The following is a 19514-nucleotide window of genomic DNA, read 5'->3' as shown; positions in this document are numbered from 1 at the left end:
GCCACGAATACGCCTGCATCCCATGTACCTACTCAGGGGAAGGCCAAGAAAAAAAAAAAAAAAAAAAAAAAAAAAAAAAAAAAAAAAACGACCCGAAATTCCCGGTCTCCCCAGCTCTTTTATGTGGAGGAGGGGGTGGTTGCGGTTGGTCGATTAGCGTGGCACGGCGTATTTCTATTTTAAAACCCTCCAAGTCCACCCCTAGTTAGGTACATTACCTTGCTTACCTACTACTTGCAATACCCTTCGACCTGCTAGGACCTTCATCACCCTGTTCACCCCATGCTAAAGCCCAACCCTACCATCAATACTACTGTAGGGAGACAAGGGAGGTACCGATAATAACCAATCAGAGACCCATGCATACTCATATTTGCTTTTCGGATTGATCGTATCGAACAGGGATGTTGTTCAACTTACGTGGGTGATTTATTGCCCCTCCTTGCCCAGCCTGCAGCTGCACATCCCGTCGCGAGAAGCTCCCGATCGGGTCCAATATTTGTGATGGTGCCATGATGTGAGGGAAAGGGTATTCATACTTTTTAATGTACGCTCTGGGCACGTTTCTTATACAACTATATGCATCAAATGTATATCTGCCATTCGGGAACCTCCAGCTCTTGAACAAAAAGCACAATCAGGGCGACTATTCTTTCTTCTCAAGGTAAACGCTAGATTTGTTCCAGATTCAACCCCATGATACCAGTCCGGGCTGAAATCAGATTGACAATTTGTTGAGGATATCTCACTGCTTGTCCACCTACCTATACATATCCAACAAGCTCCTCTTCCTCCCCGGTGGGACCACTCGGCTCGTTCCCGGTAACGTTGCGTACCCCCTGTTCGGCACCCCCCCTGTTCGGCACCCAAAAATAACAACACTTTTATTTTTATCCTCCAACTTCTATTATAAATATCTCGATGAATCTTTCACTTTTGGATTTACTTTTTTCTAATCTTGATTCTCCATTTTCCAATGAAGCAATATACTGAAAAACAGCTTATATCTGCAATTAACGACGTCAATAATGGCAATCCAATTGCAAAAACCTCCCGAAAATGGGGAATACCTAGGTCTACACTTCAAAGTCGACTTAAAGGTTCTCAAGCTTATAAAAAAGCACAAAGCCCTTTTCAAAGGCTTTCTACGGAACAGGAAAAGCATTTGGCTGATTGGGTACTTACCCAAACAGCTTTAGGGCTTCCGCCAACGCATCAAGAATTACGCTTTTTTGCCGAACGAATTCTTCAAGCCGCCGGAGAGACAAAAGGCCTTGGAAAACGTTGGATAACTCGTTTTTTGGCTCGTTATCCAATCCTTAAGACCCAAAGGCCCCGTCGAATAGATAACGCCCGGGTTAATGGCGCTACTACGGAGGTAATTAAATCTTGGTGGCTTTATATTACGAACCCGGTTATTAACGCTATTAAACCGGAAAACCGTTGGAATATGGACGAAACCGGTATAATGGAAGGTAAAGGATCTAACGGCCTGGTATTAGGGCTTAACGGGATCCGGCCGTTGCAACGGAAAGAGCCCGGAACGCGGGGTTGGACGACTATAATCGAATGTATATCGGCTACGGGCGTTGCCCTCCCTCCCCTTGTTATATTTAAGGGAAAAAACGTACAACAACAATGGTTTCCGACGGATTTAAGCCTTTTCGATAATTGGAAATTTCACGCAACCGAAAACGGGTGGACAAATAACGAAACGGCTATCGAATGGTTAAAAAAAGTGTTTATTCCGTATACCCAACCTTTAACCCCTGAAAAGCGGTTATTAGTTTTGGATGGCCATGGATCACATATAACGGACGAATTTATGCTTCTTTGCTTGCAAAACAATATTCAACTCCTATATTTACCCCCTCATTCGTCACACGTTCTCCAACCATTGGATCTATCGGTTTTTGGGCCGTTAAAAGAAGCTTATCGACGTCAACTTGGATTTGTTAGCCAATTTTGCTGTTCAACAATTATTGGAAAACGAAATTTCCTACTTTGTTATCGAAAAGCCAGATTAAAAGCATTTATAGCAAAAACCATTCAATCTGGTTGGCGTACAACGGGGTTATGGCCGGTAAACTTGGTTAAACCACTTTTAAGCCCTTTTTTGTTAGAAAATAGCAATGCCAACGTTATAAAAGATAAAAACAACGGTTTGCAAAGGGATAAAACACCGGAAAGCCCAGCCCAAAAAATTAACGACCCGTCTTTACTTATTTGGAAAACCCCTAAAACGACCCGAAATGTCCGATTTCAACTGCAAAAACTTTCCCAATCCAACAAAACCAACGCTACTTCACGTCTTTTATTTGCAAAAGTCCAAAAAAGCTTCGAAGCTAAAGATACCCTTTTGGCTAGCGCCCAGCAAAAAATCAGCTTATTGGAAGCACAACTGGAGGCAATACGGCCGGTTAAAAGGAGGAGGGTGGTTCCGGATCCAAACGAGCTTTTGGTTAACAAACAGAACATTATTGGATTGCAGGAAAAGGATATAGAAAATTTGGAACCTTTAGCTGATGAAGAAGAGGTTAATGAACCGGAGAAGCGTGAAAACGATTGTATTTTTGTCCGTTGATAATTTTATATTTAAATCAGCTTATAAAAGTAGGCATTTCGTTGTTAGATTTTCAGGGTGCCGAACAGGGGGGGTGCCGAACAGGGGGTACGCAACGTTATTAGTTTAAAGATATGCTTACCCCCCTTGTTGATGTGTTCTAGATTGGTTCTCGAAGTAGAAGCTCATGTCGTATGGTGGCTATCTGCATTGTTTCTCAACGCAACGTAGCACAGCATTGGCGTCAGTCAGCGTAGCGTCGTATCTACCACCTCAAATACATGCAGGTTGGACCATCCCATGGTTGATCTTAGCTTTGTGTTGCCATCATCATACATAATCACTTGCAGTTAATATAAAGACGGTTGGCCACGAGAAGCATCTTCGAAAATATTGATTACAGACCCAGATACGGGAACAACTTCTGATGCAACAGACAAGTGGTTCAAGCACCACAATGTCCGTGATAGAACCACATCAATTCAAAGAATCCGGATTGCATGCGGGGTTGCAGAATGAATCGTCGTCTCCCCAATCTCCGCCGCCCCCAACTGATCCGGCAGATGGCGAAGCCAAACTCCGTCAGAAGATCGACCTGGCCATCGTCCCTCTCGCGACTCTCATGTTTCTCTTCTGCTTTATCGATCGCGCAAACATCGGAAACGCCAGGCTCGCCAGTTTCGAGTCGGACCTCGGGCTCAAGGGCAACGACTTCAATTCGGTCAACAGCATCTTCTTCATCCCCTACATTCTTCTAGAAGTTCAGATAAACATCCTTTGCAAGCGTGTCGGCCCTGGCTGGTTCCTCCCAACCATCACAATCCTCTTCGGCCTCATCACCATCGCGAGCTCATGGGTCAACAGCTACGCACAGCTGGCGGTGTGCCGTTTTCTGCTGGGTTTGGCTGAGGCAGGGCTAATGCCAGGTCTGTCGTATTATCTGTCAAGATGGTATCGCAGGTCTGAGCTAATCTTTCGCTTGTCCATGTATATTTCGGCAGCGCCACTCTCTGGGGCCGTTGGAGGATTGTTGGCTTCGGGCATCCTCAGGATCCCCGGGTTTGGCAGCTTTCCCGCTGGATCTTGGCGCACCATTTTTGCGGTCGAGGGTATGATTACGGTGCTGATTGGCATCGCCGCCATGATTTTCTTGGCAGATCGTCCCGAGACAGCTCGATTTTTGAATGCGGAGGAGAAGTCTCTCGCAATCTCTCGAGTAAGATGTGAGAGAATCGGGGGCGACGAAGTCCTCGATAGCCTGAACCTCAAAAAGCTCTGGAAGGGCGTTGCAAACCCAGTGGTCCTGGCCACCGCAGTCACATTCCTGCTGGAGACCATCACCGTGCAGGGTCTGACATTCTTCGCCCCAACAATCGTCCGCACCATCTTCCCCCAAGCCAGCGTGATCCAGCAGCAGCTTTTAACGGTACCGCCGTACATCCTCGGCTTCATCTGCATCCTGGCCGTGTGCTACGCCAGCTGGAAGCGTCAGACACGGCAAATATTCATCATCGTCAGCGCCCCACCCATCATGATCGGCTACGTAATCTTCCTCGCTACGGTGGAACCGGTCCCGCGCTATGTCGCGACGTTCCTCATCGCCAGCTCCGTCTTCACCGTGGGCCCGCTCTGCCACGCGCAGGCGGCGGCCAACGTCAACAGCGACTCGGCCCGCAGCATGTCGATCGCGGTGACGATGCTTTTTGGAAACGTGGCCAGCCTCATATCGACGTGGAGTTTCCAGTCTTGGGATGGGCCCGTGTATCGCATTGGCAATGGGTTGAACTTTGCCACCTCAACTACCATGATGTTGGTGGCTATCATGGCCTTGATTTGGATGCGGAGGGATAACAGAGCGCGCGACGCTAGGGGAACGAGAGATGAGCTGCGAGGCTTGTCGTCGGAGCAGGAGCAGGAGTTGGAGTGGAATCACCGGGATTTCCGATGGTCTCCTTAGTATATATGTCATCATTATCGCATCAATTGTCCTATTTGAAAACAAAACAAATATTTGTACAGTCATTAGTTTCGTGCATCAGAGTGCGTCTCCAATCAACCATATCAAGTCAATCACGCCTTGGCGAGAAAGTTGAAGCCCACGATGCCTTCGGCTGTCGATAATTGCTGGCTGTGCATAGATTCGCCTCCAGACATCCTACGCATGCTCACTCTCCTCCCTATTATTCCATTGTCTCCGACTTGAATCTCCATGGGGTGAGGGAGCTCCATTTCCAATGCAAGACCACCGTCGACTAGAACGGCGCTCTGAAAGTCGAAAGAACGGAACAAGCCGCAGTCCTCTGCACATCTGGTAAAGTCTCCGGACTGACTGTGACACCCAAAGGAGTTCTTGTTAGGTTTCAATTCCAGCTCAGATACTTGAGAAAGGCAATAGTCACTGACTGGATAAGGACAGAAGTCTTTGTGAAGTCTGCCAGGTCCTCACCTCCAACAGAGGTGAGTCTGGCATGTGTAGCAAGTGGGCTACCCGGCCGGCCGGGGGTGTGGAATGTGAGTTCAGCGCACCACCCGCAAGTTTGCGGGCTGGTCATTGACGAGTTGAGTACTGCGATGGCGCCACCGCGAGGCTTTCCAGAAGTGTCGTGGCCGCACATTGTGAAGTCGGGTGTATCGATTGAATCTTGGCTTGGTAGGTATTGGTGAGGTGCGGGTGTGTCTGTGTTCGTGTTTGTGTATAGTTGCAACGTGAATAGCTTGAGCTGACCAAAGCAGCAAAATAAGGTTGGGATAGAGTGGCAGATGAGGAGCTAGGTGATAAGCAATGGGCTGTGGGAAGAGAGACTCTATGGAACAAGTTAGAAGATGACTCAATTTATACCAAAGCGATACCAGAAATCGACGAGGCTGATTTTCTCACTCACAACTTGCTCAACTGAGCATTTGAGACAAAGCAAGGATGTGCCTGCATTGAATTGGCCAATCATGTTTCTCCCCTGCGTCCACAACTGGCAAGCTTATTTGAGCACGTTTGAGCAACATTGATCCCTCGTCCGAAGCTTGTTTTCTGTGCAGGCCACTGCAGAGCTGTATCTTACGGCGAGCTGTATTTAGAAGATAAAAACAAGATCGAAGCAGCGAGCACATTTCCTGTCCATTGTCTCAGGATCTTTTTTTGGCGCATGGCGATTTGTTGTTGAGAGCGCGACATTCAGCCCTTGATCAATCCAGGGCCATCAAGGTGTTCATGTCAACGTCAAAGGATCTCCACACAGCCCCCACTGCAACTCAAACATGGGGAAACGTGCTCATCCAGGTACTCAAGTCCAGGTCTCATCTCTCATATCAGGACCCGTGCCCCTCTGCTCCTAAGCTTGTTCTTCCTTTACCCCTCATTCACACCAATCCCCTTCTCCGCTATACGTAGCAAAGCCAGACAAAGTCGACCCAGAACAACAAAGTCCAAGCCAGAACAGCGTCGAATTCCTCACAGCACCAACAAACAATGGCAAGCTCAACCACCTACAAGCTCCCAGAGCTGTCCTTTGCCTATGACGCCCTGGAGCCGCACATCTCCAAGCAAATCATGGAGCTGCACCACAGCAAGCACCACGCCGCCTACGTGACCAACCTCAACAAGGCGCTCGAGACGTACGCTTCGGGCGAACTGGCGGACCGCGTTGCGACCCTGGCGACCATCAACTTCAACGCCGGCGGCCACATCAACCACACGCTCTTCTGGGAGAACCTGACGCCGGCGTCGAGCCCAGATGCCGTGGCCGCGACATCGGCTCCTTCACTGGTCTCTCAGATCGAGAAGCAGTGGGGCAGCCTCGACAAGTTCAAGGCAGAGTTCTCCGCCGAGCTGCTGGGAATCAAGGGTAGCGGCTGGGGATGGCTGGTCAAGGAGAAGACGGCGGCTGGCGCGCTGGTTATCGTCACCACCAAAGATCAGGATTCCGTTCCGAGCGGCATCCCGATCTTCGGAGTCGACATGTGGGAGCATGCTTACTATCTTCAGGTACGGCCGATAGCTTTTTCAACGTCGTACTCTGGTAGATTGCGCACGAGAGTGAGAAGAATGTACTAACGTCGTATTTGTGTAACAGTATCTGAACGGAAAGGCCGCTTATGTCGAAAACATTTGGAACGTTATCAACTGGAAGACCGCCGAGAGGAGATACACTTCGCCAGGACGTTCCGAGGTTTTCAAAGCACTACATGCTTCCCTGTAGTTGAGGCAAATTGATTGAGGGGGCTTTAGCCTATCCTGTAAATGAGTGATGATAGAAAGTAACTTGGTTCTATGAAATGACGTATTTTTATACTGTATACGACCCGAAGCGCAGTTGAAATATATCGCGACTCCTGCATTGATTATCCAATAGAAAAAGCAATCCACATGCAGCTTCTCTTTGCACCAGGCTACTTACAGGCACTGGAAACTGGAAACTGTTATTACGCTGCTGAGTGACGCAGCCATAGTGACAATTATTGTCAGCGCAGAAGTGATAATTACATTACGGTAAGAAATGTCCTGGAAATAATTTATGATACGGGATCAAGTCATGAAGCTCAAGGATAATCTCCGGATTGCATGGATTCGTACGACGATATTTGAGTCCGGCCCGACATCCCGACATGCAGGATCGTGACATGGTTCGTATCTTGGTATATAAAAATAGGAATTAGGTCCATCTGCTAGTGGGCTTGTCTACATGCAAGGTTATACCCTTTAGATATCGCGTGTAACAATACTGATAACCATCTAAGGTACTTTATGTATCTGTTCCTATCTGCTCATGTTGTATCACGAAAAGTCACCCCGCTGATACTCTTAACATAGACATCCAACCGGTTACGGCTCTACTCGCTATGCCGGTCAACTTGAGCGCTTTCGCTAATCCTATTTTTGTCATATAGCAAGGTAGGTAACGATCAGCTTTTTCAGGCTAGGCTGACCCTGACCCGGGACAGGATGTAGCTATCCGATTGTAAGATTTACCTGCTTGATGGATATAATACTGTACTTGTTCTACGATTAGAATACGCACATATTGCGTCAATCTCAAAATCTCAAACCTCGGGCTTGGCACCTCTGTTGCTTGGCATGAAAAGATTCTTGTCCCAGAATTCCCCGGTCATCTGATACTGGCGCTAGCGGCCCGAAATTATACGAAGACAAAAAAGTGATTGGTTCGAACAATCTCCATCTAAACCTGTACACGAGCTACAAGGGGTTTCATACGAGGTGATCTACTTGTCATGATCACCAGCTACAAAAAATCAATATTTACAAAAAAAAAAAAAAAAAAAAAAGTTTGATGTTCAAGGGCATACACCTCGTTTTCTTCCTATCTTTCTCTAATCCTCAACAGGTCATCGGAACCGAGCCTGAGTTGCAACCCCAGGTTGCATGTCGTTAATTTGACGGAACCTGGCGGCAAGTGGGGATGGTGTAGCGGCTGTCGCCTTTTTCTCTACAGGCTAAATGCGAGATAGCTTTAACGTTGCGTACCCCCTGTTCGGCACCCCCCCTGTTCGGCACCCTGAAAATCTAACAACGAAATGCCTACTTTTATAAGCTGATTTAAATATAAAATTATCAACGGACAAAAATACAATCGTTTTCACGCTTCTCCGGTTCATTAACCTCTTCTTCATCAGCTAAAGGTTCCAAATTTTCTATATCCTTTTCCTGCAATCCAATAATGTTCTGTTTGTTAACCAAAAGCTCGTTTGGATCCGGAACCACCCTCCTCCTTTTAACCGGCCGTATTGCCTCCAGTTGTGCTTCCAATAAGCTGATTTTTTGCTGGGCGCTAGCCAAAAGGGTATCTTTAGCTTCGAAGCTTTTTTGGACTTTTGCAAATAAAAGACGTGAAGTAGCGTTGGTTTTGTTGGATTGGGAAAGTTTTTGCAGTTGAAATCGGACATTTCGGGTCGTTTTAGGGGTTTTCCAAATAAGTAAAGACGGGTCGTTAATTTTTTGGGCTGGGCTTTCCGGTGTTTTATCCCTTTGCAAACCGTTGTTTTTATCTTTTATAACGTTGGCATTGCTATTTTCTAACAAAAAAGGGCTTAAAAGTGGTTTAACCAAGTTTACCGGCCATAACCCCGTTGTACGCCAACCAGATTGAATGGTTTTTGCTATAAATGCTTTTAATCTGGCTTTTCGATAACAAAGTAGGAAATTTCGTTTTCCAATAATTGTTGAACAGCAAAATTGGCTAACAAATCCAAGTTGACGTCGATAAGCTTCTTTTAACGGCCCAAAAACCGATAGATCCAATGGTTGGAGAACGTGTGACGAATGAGGGGGTAAATATAGGAGTTGAATATTGTTTTGCAAGCAAAGAAGCATAAATTCGTCCGTTATATGTGATCCATGGCCATCCAAAACTAATAACCGCTTTTCAGGGGTTAAAGGTTGGGTATACGGAATAAACACTTTTTTTAACCATTCGATAGCCGTTTCGTTATTTGTCCACCCGTTTTCGGTTGCGTGAAATTTCCAATTATCGAAAAGGCTTAAATCCGTCGGAAACCATTGTTGTTGTACGTTTTTTCCCTTAAATATAACAAGGGGAGGGAGGGCAACGCCCGTAGCCGATATACATTCGATTATAGTCGTCCAACCCCGCGTTCCGGGCTCTTTCCGTTGCAACGGCCGGATCCCGTTAAGCCCTAATACCAGGCCGTTAGATCCTTTACCTTCCATTATACCGGTTTCGTCCATATTCCAACGGTTTTCCGGTTTAATAGCGTTAATAACCGGGTTCGTAATATAAAGCCACCAAGATTTAATTACCTCCGTAGTAGCGCCATTAACCCGGGCGTTATCTATTCGACGGGGCCTTTGGGTCTTAAGGATTGGATAACGAGCCAAAAAACGAGTTATCCAACGTTTTCCAAGGCCTTTTGTCTCTCCGGCGGCTTGAAGAATTCGTTCGGCAAAAAAGCGTAATTCTTGATGCGTTGGCGGAAGCCCTAAAGCTGTTTGGGTAAGTACCCAATCAGCCAAATGCTTTTCCTGTTCCGTAGAAAGCCTTTGAAAAGGGCTTTGTGCTTTTTTATAAGCTTGAGAACCTTTAAGTCGACTTTGAAGTGTAGACCTAGGTATTCCCCATTTTCGGGAGGTTTTTGCAATTGGATTGCCATTATTGACGTCGTTAATTGCAGATATAAGCTGTTTTTCAGTATATTGCTTCATTGGAAAATGGAGAATCAAGATTAGAAAAAAGTAAATCCAAAAGTGAAAGATTCATCGAGATATTTATAATAGAAGTTGGAGGATAAAAATAAAAGTGTTGTTATTTTTGGGTGCCGAACAGGGGGGGTGCCGAACAGGGGGTACGCAACGTTATACTTCTCTTGGCTGACTTCATTTGACCGTTATAGGTATGCCTTAAATCTCTCAGCTATCATTGGTGGACATTTTACATCCGTATTTTGTTCAACCACACTGTGGTTTCAAGGTTTCCTGTAAAAGTTAACATACGTCCGACATACCCGATGCTGAAATGCCTCGAGAAAAATTCAGACATGGCAAGGGATAGGTACAGAATTTGAGTCGATCTTCATGGGTTATTTCAGTGGATGCAGCCATGTCGGAACGTCGCCACCAGACAAAACAGACTGTCTAACATATGCAAAACCTATCAAATGTAAATTCGTAGATGACAGCCGCCAGTCATACTATTGGCTCGTTGCTGACTTTGATTTCAACACAAATATATGCGAGCTGTACTCTTACAATCTTCTACGTAATTTACTTGTCCTGTGAGCTCTTCCAATGTTCGAATCGCATCTGCCGCAGTGATGGGATATAATTATGCAAACAGCGTAGCCGGACTCTGGGCCGCTGCATGATAAATGTAAAAATTCCGAATCTCAACATAAGCATCAGGGGCAGGTAGATCCATGCCTATAATCAACTTTTTGCGGGAAGTAGCAGCCATAAAGCCTCGAATTTGTAGTGAAGTCTCGTATCAGTTCTTCGTGGGACTTATTGCAATTACATCTAGGTAAGAAATACAGCTAATGCTTCGACCAGTTGGTTGTGCATCGGACATGTACCAATATGAATAATTGCCTGCCTGCATACACGGAGTCAATCCCCAAAACTTGTTCGCGGCTAGATTGGTTACAGTCTACAAAAGAAAGTAAGGAAAGAAAAGCTCATCTTGCCTGGCTCCCGATGTCGAGAATCTCGCTCAGAAAACTCTCACAACACGGCATATATGTGCATAGTTCACCAGATACTTGAGACGTGCAACCTCGCACGACTATTAAACCCATGAAACCCTTTCTTCAATTATATTACTCTTCCTATCATGTCTGCTACCGCCACCTTTTTTGCCAACATGGATATGATTTCCCATGTGCGAGTATTTGGCTATTAGACAAGATATTATTTAACTGCCTTCACTACAAAGCCATTTGTTGTCGCTTAATCGGGTCTTTGCATTCGGCATCGCAGAACTGTTCCTTTCCCCACTTCCAACGATGCTTCTTGAGACACATTCGCTTGCACATCTTCTCAGTGATTTCGAAGTTGATTTTGTCCGGGTCGCGAAGGTCTGAGGCGACCTGATTCCCCGCCACCGTGGTAGGGGCATGTGGGTCATCTGAGAACACTGGGCTGGCGAAGGTCGACTGGGCCAGAAGAGTAGCGGCGATGATCGACGAGAGTCGCATCCTTTTTTCTTTTCTTTTTTCCCGTGATTCGGTGCAGTGTCCTCAAGCAGGATAATCTCTCTGGAGCTCCGTGAGTCTGGATTTGCCTGGATAGTGGAGATATTAGTCAAATAACTGGAGAAGAAAGAAAGGTTTGTGAGGTTTGCTCGCTCATGGTGAAAGGCGCATGATGGGCATGTTGTATACATACCTCAGTTCTTTCTAGCCATGGTAATCTAGTTGAAATGCGGAAGGGGGCTTATAATTAAACAAAATACTTAAGAAAACTTGAAGCGGTAAGGAAAGAATGGAAGCACCCAATGAAGCAAACCTGAGGTGGTGAGCCAATAGGTCTCAAGTTTTACTAGGGCAATTGACAAAAACCTCCTTATATACCAATTTTAGGGTAGGAGAAGTCATCCACACGGCCGGAGTTGCGAAAAGAATACAACAGAGTCATGACCATGGTGATCAAACCTACCATAGTATAAAGGCACTTGTGTTTACCGGGTCCCACTCCCATGCTATAAATAGTTGACGGGAACATGACTTTCATAATCACACGTACCGTAAAACCAGGTGTAATCCTTGTAGGTTGCGCGGCGATCTTCCAACCGAAATAGCAAAACAAGTGAAGTTTATCGGCAGATCACAGAAAACAGCCTTCGCAGGTCTTTCCGTCATGTAGGACAGCGTTGCCGTGAAATCACAGCCTGAGCTTGCGCCACCTCCAAAATAGTATACCAAAAACTTTAGCAAATTAAAATTAGATGGCTGCCACGGCCAAGTAGAAATACAAAGTAATTGAAAATGGAGACCCTCCATCGAGAAGAAGCAGATCCCCTACTTAGGCAAACCTGGCAAGTGGCACAAAAGCTTGTTCGGGGTGTAGCATTGACCCTAAGTATTGCGGCAGTGTGTACTTTTGAAACAGCATTTGATGCCCTATTTTGGATACGAGTAAAGTAGCAAGGACTCACGGATTGATTGAGGTTAAGCCTGGATCAGGAACCTCCCAGCTGCTTGAGTCAGAGCGCCCCGGCATTCATTACTGATTGAAAACCCACGATCTCGGATCATTATATTTAGGTGGCCTTTGTACAGTACAAATGATGAGGGACATCGCATCCATGACAGTCTACATGCATTGTCCGTAGCCAAGATGCTTTGCGCACTCATCTGCTGCTTAATGGTCGGTCACCGTCGGTCGAGTTGCTTCCATTGCTCAATTCACCTCTAGTCAGATTCATACATAATTAATCTTGTACTTACTGAAGCCATTTCAAATGGCTTTGTTTCCAGCCCCAAGTTCTCCAACGGATAATACAGCTCCGGCTTTATGTTCAACCGCTTATTGTGCTAGTATTACATTAGTTTCACGTGTTTACGAACAACCTATCGTATGAAAGTCACAATTCGTTTATGATGGCTTCCAGGCTTTAAAAAACATCCAGTGGTTCTTTTTTTTCTTTTTCCTTTTTTTTTGAGAGAACAATTTTGATAATATAATAGTCGGTAGGTATTATTACTCATGACAACGGTGAGGAAATAATTAATTCCAGCATGTTGGCTTGCGAGTATACTCTTTACAAACTTTGAACGTACCGTTAAACGCGTGTGCAGTTCAATTGTCAAATTAGTATGGATATATTTTTTGTATATCCCCGCCTATTTACAGTCGATGAAAAAAGTCCTTAGTAAGAATTCAGCAAAGAAACAGTCTAAAGTACATGAACAGGCAAATGCTGTGACAAAAGTAGGAAATAATCAAATCCAAAGTGATGTATATGGGTGAAAGGCCAGGTACTTCAAAAGCGAGCAAAAAAGAAAATAAAAACACAAACTGGGCGAAAAAGCGGAACCAATCTCAAACCGTGTCCCCCCTTTTCCACCATAGGGCCAAAATATAAAGCTCGCAGGCAGTTTGCAGCATTGTTGTACTTTGGACTAAGCTTCGAAAATTTTCGGTATCTGTGTACCATGGCGGGAATGCTCGCCCTCAAATTGTACCCAATGCGAGGGTATATAGTTCGATGGAGGAAGTAGTGGTGTGCGTTCATGATCACCTTTGCCGTGCCGGGATTTTTTATGGTCGTGCTGCTTATCACCAAACTCTACCAAAGCCGAGGATTCATAATTCGATGTAGGAAGTAGTGGTGTGCCGTCATGTTCACCAACCGGGCTGCGAGTCACGAGGGCGCTCTTTGGGTAGTGAGCGTCCAGGACCTGGGCTAGCGCCTGAGGGGTAATCGCCGCGATAAGCGCGACCCGAAGCCAGTTTGAAAACTGCATCCCTAACGTGAGAAACCACAGGGAAATAAACTACAGAAAAGGGAAAAGGGGTATAGTATAGTGATTTGAGAAAGTGGTTGGCGAGAGAGATTGACAGTGGCTTAGTTGAGGATATGGATTCGTTTTATACACAGTTTTTTATAATCTTGGCGAAAAGATTTCAATATTCCACAGGGATTTTGCATAATTAGCATAAGGTGTTACCATGATTATAACTAGTCAGGCGACTCCGATAAATTACTTTGATGCTATGGGTAAAGTCCGTCCCTGTGTATTGTACCACGGTGCAGGCAGAAAACCACCCCTTGCCACCGTATATATATATACGTGGGCCTTTACCAACCTGACTGTCTGCGGGGAGCTTTGGATACCTACCGCATTATAAAAGGAATTCAGCAAAAAAGCATTACCAAAATCGGGAACACCCACGAGGCCCCCAGCACTGTGCTAATTGTTTAGGGATGGGAAATCTTACCCCTACAATTATGATATACCATAGTATAATATCGGCTAATATGGGCTAATATGGGCCTTGTGGGTTATACCGACATTGGTAATAGTTTTACGTGATAAAATAATTAAAAATTTTAGTTTTTCTTTTTAAATGATCGAATTAATAATATCCGATTGAGTAATTTACCCAGTTATCGCTATTTAAAACTAACATTTCTTTATATTTGCTTGTACAATCATGCACTGTTTTATACTGTGAATAAGAGATATTAAAGACTTAAAGATGTTATTATTTAATCGCACTTAACCACATTATTCAAACATTAGGTAAATGTATATATATATATATATATATATATCTTATGCTTTATTTTTATTTAAGGAACTTCCATTTATTTTATTGTAAATATGATATACCCGATGAAAAAAAAGCAACTCAAACATTTATAAGATTTTCTTTAGGCCCAATTATAACGCCTGGTTTTTCTACCCGTACTAGCCGTATTTAATTTATAATACAATGTATAAAATTAAAGGTTGTTTAAAAACTTGTTTTAAATAAGATTATATTTATAATTCTTTTATACTTCGGCGAATAAATAATAAAACCCGTAATATCATAACTTGTATATATTTAGCGAAAGTATTCTTTTTTTACCATAATATATATACGTCGGCCTTTATTAATTTTTAACTCCCCGAAAAGGCTAAACGTTTAAATCTGTCTTATTTTTAAATATTATTAAAATTGGTGGTATTGGATAACTTTCAGCCATCAAATAATAATAATGCTGCCAGGTTTATATTATATATTAGTATCAATATAATAAATAAAACCTTGGCCCAATATAAGAGAGAATGAAATACATTTATACCACTTCTAATATTATTTACGAAAGAAATACCCAGCGGATAAGAGGAGACTTATTAGAAAATTAATTTGCGTAACTTAATAGCTCTGTTAAAATAATTATCGTCGTGGCTCAATTGGTGTAGCTCCGATTCAGGGATGAGCCCTGAAACTATTAAAGGCCCATAGCACTGGAAAATATAGCCGGGAAAGGTCTTGTTTACTTTTGCCGCCATAACAAAATGTGCGAGCTGGCGTCGATTAATGCAACCGGTGTCTTAAAATAAGGCAACGACAGCAGAATTCCAGGAAAGTTTGTCTTTAGACGAAATCAAGAATGTTGCTATAGTTAAGATAGTATTATTAATATTAATATGTTGTATACAAGCTTTTGTAGGAAGCGTTATATATTGATTTGAAGTATATTCAAAATCTACCCCAAACGCCAAAACGGTTGGAAATAATATTGCAAAATTATTAGAAATTGCGACCGTTTACAATAATACTTTCAGGGCTAATCCCCCAAGCGCAGAACTCCTCTAATTGCGCCACGTCGCCGTGGCTCAGTTGCGGCTTTGCTTTGTACCTGTGAGTCCATATAAAATCGGTCTGGTTCAAGTTTGAGGATAACTTGTCGATTTTGGTCGTGCAGGGCGGCACTTTCGACAATTCGGCAAGAAACACTCTGTAATAATTAATTAGATAGAAGTCAAGAATATACGATGTGCAGGTTGAAAAGAGAAATTCACGAAACAGTTTAGTATAATTTGTTTTGTCGTTTTAAATGGATGCGTGTCACCGAACGTCATCTCAACTAATTCTTCAATGTGTAGTAAGCAAAAAGAAAAACGCCAATACTGATTATATACAAAAGACAAACGCATTCAATTACAAAAGCCCATCCCAATGACATCTACTTCTTGCCCGGGAACTCCCTGATCCACTTCACCATTATATCTATCGCCTGATTCTGCAGCTTCTCAACCTCGGCGTTGACCTCTGCATTGTCCTTCCAAAAGTCCGACATGTGGTCACCCCCCGGGATGACGAGGACAGGCGTCTTGTCACCGGTCGTTTGCATCGGGCCGCCGGGCCGCATGGGCGACGAGACGGTGCCGTAGAGCCAGGGGTCGAACTGGTTGTTAACGTACAGCACGCGTTGCTGCCCCGCGTACGTGTACCCACCCTTGGTCTTGTCGTTGAACTCCGCGGACGTCAAGGCGCCCGGGAGCTTGCCGCCCGCCGGGGCCGGGAAGTAGTTTGCGCACTGCCGCTCCTTGTATGCCGGCGTGACCAGGCGTGACTTGAGTGTCGTCGGCTGGCCCTTGGGGGCGCCGTCGAGCTGGCCTCCGAGTCTTTATGACGGGAGAGGTATGTTAGCGACTGCTTGATGGGGTCCCTGAAACCTCTTTGGAAGGGATGGAAGAAAGGCACGTAGAGGAAAAAGAAAAGAAGGATATAAACTTACGGCCATACGCAGTTCATCCAATTCCACTGCCTATAAGTAGAACTGGGGTCTGCATCCACGTATGTGTAATAGTCGGCGTTGGCGTCGTGGGTGTCGGCACAGCTCACAGCATCGTCAGAATTGGGGGTTGATTGGCAGGTTTTCGTGATGTACTCGTCCTGCATCCACTTGGCGTAGCCCGCCAGAGCTTTCTCCAACCCGACGCCATCGGGTCCAGGTGTAGTGGCGTTGGGGAACGCGGAAGGTACGGCGTTCTATCAGAAGTTAGTACGCCGGAGAAAAGAAAGAGAAGAAAAGAATGCGGCGCTTTTCAACACGAATTCTTACCTCAACATAGTCGCAAAACAAATCAAAAGGCATGTAGCCAAAAGAAAAGTCTTTGCTTTGCCACAGATAGGGACCTTGGGAGAGTGCTTCGCCAAAGTCGTCGTCGTACTCCAGCTTTGCCCAGCCGAACTTTGTCTTCAAGTCCAACTTGTCCTTGGCGGAACCAGTCTGCAGGATCGTGTCCACGTGGTCGATCACCTTGTTGATGTCGGCGCTGCAGTTCTTGGGCATGCCCAGCTCAACCGGCTTGAAGTACATCCAAAAGTCGTCAAAGAGCTGGACCTTTGCGCTGCTGACGTATGTCGCCCAAAACGTCTTGGTAGCGTCCAGGCGCTGGGTCCAGTCGGCAAGGCTGCCCGAGTAGGAGCCCCCGACGTTGATCCATGGCACAACAGACGGGTCCGTGGCGCTGGCGTTACCCTTGGCAAACGGCAGCTTGGCGGTCCTGGCAAAGTTGACCATGTCGGCGATGGAGTTGTTGAGGTTCAGGTGCGACAGGTTGGCGACGGTGTACTGGCTGAACGGGTTGGACTCGCCAAAGTAGCGGTGTTCGATAATTACGACGGCACCACCAACCTCTGCAGCAATCATTCCAGGAATACTCCTGTTGTGTACATATGTATTTGTGGTGGCATATTCGCCATTGAACTCGCCTGCATTGTAGATGATGATGGGGTGACCGGGGCCGGCATAGTACGTGGTATCCCACCAGTAGCGCTGTTTGAAGGTTCCAAGAGACGGGTTTCCGTGGTCGATCGGCTGGTCGAAATGCTCCACTTGCACGGCACGACGAGTCAGCTCGCCGGCCGAAGCGAGCTTTGTATCCTGGCGTGTAGTGCGCGGAGGCCCAATGAGTGGCCGTTTACGGGGCCGGGCCCCGGCAGCAAGGTCGCCGAGGGTGAGAAGTGAGAGGACAGCAGTTATGATTTTCATATCTGCTGTCTGTTCGCCGGAATGGAGCAAAAAGGAATGAAAAAGAGAAAAACAAAAAGGTAAAGAGGGTGACCCTAGAAGAATCGGCTCTTTGCGCACAGATGTGTAGAAAGAGAGGAAAGAGTGAGCGTCGCGAAAAATCGCAAAGAGAATATAAAAGCAAGAAAGAAAGAAATAAAAGAATGTGTGGTGCGAAAGATCACACGGAATCACCCAAGACAGTTGATGGCCGTGATGAAGAACAAAAATGGGCCAAACCCATGGCGGATGTCCCATTATTATATGAGGGGCGGGACTTGGGAGCCACAATCCCAATTTTGCCGCTTTAACAGCCTAGACATAAAGGGGGAGAAAGAAATGAGCAAACGGGGTTGCAGAAATGATCGACGGCAACACCGAAAGGTTAAATCCTTAAGGGCAATCTGCGCCGTAACAAATCCTTTCTCAAACAACGGATTATCTATTCACTTATAGTTGTTACTCCGACGTTACGACGATACTGCCCCACATCCCATTCTCTATCGAGGATGGGCTCTTGGCTGCGCATAATCGAGTGCACACCGGTTTCTCAGCAAACATTGAATGCTAGGGCAGGCAGACCTCACCATATGCACATCTGATATCTCTTTTTTAAAGCGTTTGGGGAAGCTTTGAACCCCATTTCGAACTTGAACCCAGACCTTAAATATGGAAGCCAAGTGTCACAGAACATCAAGCGGGAGACCGAGTCAGGGGTTGTGTTGTGAGATGTGTAATAGGTTTCTATGGTTGCTGGCATCGGCCCTAATATGGTTTTCGGACAAAGGAAGCAAAGTACTTCTTTGCAATTTCGAAGGACAAGTGCTCTATTTTGTACACAAATAGCTCGCTCTGTTTTGGATGCACAGTCAAACTGTGTATTTCCTTGGCACCTATTGCCTCATGCTTGACATTACCATCTGTCCCAGCTAGTCCTTTAGCTTCAGCTCTAGCTCCATGCGGCTCCTTCCGGCGCGGACCCTTCCGGGACTGATAAACTGGCGTGAGCTATAAGAAATAAGAGCCAGGGCCGTGCTTCTGTCTTCTCCACACTTAGGGTTCCGGAAAGGTGGATGGAACCGATCTGGAGGCGTACCTGCAACAAAAGCCGTCATGTCTTTTTCTTTCTAAATTGTGCTTGCTGTAAAACAATATACCTATTGCTTCGAATAGCTGTGACTCAATATGCACAGAGCCTGTATAAGTGAAGACACAGGCTTTCTCTGGGGCGAGGGGTGTTTTTTTCTCTATTAAGTTGACGCATTGTGCTTTGTGAAAATGAGGGTAATTGTCCTTGGATTCCAGCAGACAATGACCCCCACCTTAAGCACGTCGGTGGAGGATACAGTGTACCCGACCCGAGGCATTGGTAACGTAGTACAGGGCAAAGGGCATAAGAGGTTTAAACAACCGATGGTTGACATAACGATCTTCCCAATCAGACCGGGTCTGCGGGGTTAGCCGAATTAGGAGATGACCGTACAAGTAATTGGTTGACTGCGATGTAGATATATCGTGCTGGGCTTTGGAAACATCAGTTTCAGCTAGCCAAAACGGGGCCACAATTGCACGATTTCATCGATCATAGTAAGGAACTTTTGTTAGTGCAGAGGCACAGAAAACATTTACTTCGATCTTCACCTAGCCCTACAAACAGGCCAGAATTGCACAATGCACAAGTTTTGTTTTTCCGGCTTCATCCTCAATTGCTTTCTAGTTCCAACCCGATAACAGCGAGAGTCCCGTTCAGGTGTTTCACAACGCGGCTCCTGGACACGATCGCACCCCTTTCACTCGACGACAGAATCCACACCCCACTATCACCGAGTCGCGACTGCGCAAAACCCAACCCAGTGGGCACGAAGCGCAGCATGCCTGTGCCTGCAAGCCACTGCTTCCCGAATGTGAGCTATGATTAGGCTATGCGAAAGGCTGTGCCCCAAGGGACAAATGTGAAAATAGGGGGGGTTTGA

At 45.6% G+C, this 19514-nt stretch overlaps 6 protein-coding genes across 6 annotated transcripts; 2 read left to right on the top strand and 4 right to left on the bottom strand.

Moving 5' to 3' along the window:
* Positions 1 to 2935: 2935 nt before the first annotated feature.
* Positions 2936 to 5367, bottom strand: PgNI_02139 (uncharacterized protein). The gene is made up of 2 exons (XM_031122206.1): positions 4967 to 5367; positions 2936 to 4892 (listed from the first exon to the last, which is right to left on the bottom strand). The coding sequence occupies exons 1-2, from the start codon at positions 5176 to 5178 to the stop codon at positions 4634 to 4636; spliced, it is 471 nt and encodes a 156-aa protein (XP_030986899.1). The 5' UTR covers positions 5179 to 5367; the 3' UTR covers positions 2936 to 4633.
* PgNI_02140 (uncharacterized protein) lies at positions 3021 to 4520 on the top strand (the record flags this gene model as incomplete). Its single annotated transcript, XM_031122207.1, has 1 exon — positions 3021 to 4520. One exon carries the CDS (start codon positions 3021 to 3023, stop codon positions 4518 to 4520), a length of 1500 nt encoding a protein of 499 aa, XP_030985842.1.
* A 334-nt stretch (positions 5368 to 5701) lies between the features above and the next one.
* Positions 5702 to 6941, top strand: PgNI_02138 (uncharacterized protein). The gene is made up of 2 exons (XM_031122205.1): positions 5702 to 6542; positions 6631 to 6941. The coding sequence occupies exons 1-2, from the start codon at positions 6027 to 6029 to the stop codon at positions 6754 to 6756; spliced, it is 642 nt and encodes a 213-aa protein (XP_030986900.1). The 5' UTR covers positions 5702 to 6026; the 3' UTR covers positions 6757 to 6941.
* A 4010-nt stretch (positions 6942 to 10951) lies between these two features.
* On the bottom strand, positions 10952 to 11221 carry PgNI_02137 (uncharacterized protein; the record flags this gene model as incomplete). The annotated part of the gene is made up of 1 exon (XM_031122204.1): positions 10952 to 11221. One exon carries the CDS (start codon positions 11219 to 11221, stop codon positions 10952 to 10954), a length of 270 nt encoding a protein of 89 aa, XP_030987222.1.
* A 1926-nt stretch (positions 11222 to 13147) lies between these two features.
* On the bottom strand, positions 13148 to 13492 carry PgNI_02136 (uncharacterized protein; the record flags this gene model as incomplete). Its single annotated transcript, XM_031122203.1, has 2 exons — positions 13148 to 13314; positions 13375 to 13492. The coding sequence occupies 2 exons, from the start codon at positions 13490 to 13492 to the stop codon at positions 13148 to 13150; spliced, it is 285 nt and encodes a 94-aa protein (XP_030987223.1).
* A 2216-nt stretch (positions 13493 to 15708) lies between these two features.
* On the bottom strand, positions 15709 to 17523 carry PgNI_02135 (uncharacterized protein; the record flags this gene model as incomplete). The annotated part of the gene is made up of 3 exons (XM_031122202.1): positions 15709 to 16150; positions 16264 to 16517; positions 16591 to 17523. 3 exons carry the CDS (start codon positions 17521 to 17523, stop codon positions 15709 to 15711), a joined length of 1629 nt encoding a protein of 542 aa, XP_030987220.1.
* Between the last annotated feature and the right edge of the window lie 1991 nt (positions 17524 to 19514).

Source organism: Pyricularia grisea (assembly GCF_004355905.1).
Source record: "Pyricularia grisea strain NI907 chromosome Unknown Pyricularia_grisea_NI907_Scaffold_1, whole genome shotgun sequence".
NCBI lineage: Eukaryota > Fungi > Ascomycota > Sordariomycetes > Magnaporthales > Pyriculariaceae > Pyricularia > Pyricularia grisea.
The sequence above is the reverse complement of the archived record's forward strand: the minus strand, read 5'-3'. Positions and strand labels throughout refer to the sequence as shown.

Excerpts from the sequence above, each read along its gene's own strand:
- PgNI_02139 (XM_031122206.1), bottom strand. The coding sequence starts at position 5,178 with ATGTGCGGCCACGACACTTCTGGAAAGCCTCGCGGTGGCGCCATCGCA. Across the intron at positions 4,893-4,966 it reads AAGACTTCTGTCCTTATCCA|TCAGTCCGGAGACTTTACCA; the intron begins GTCAGTGACTAT and ends TGGGTGTCACAG.
- PgNI_02138 (XM_031122205.1), top strand. The coding sequence starts at position 6,027 with ATGGCAAGCTCAACCACCTACAAGCTCCCAGAGCTGTCCTTTGCCTAT. Across the intron at positions 6,543-6,630 it reads AGCATGCTTACTATCTTCAG|TATCTGAACGGAAAGGCCGC; the intron begins GTACGGCCGATA and ends TTTGTGTAACAG.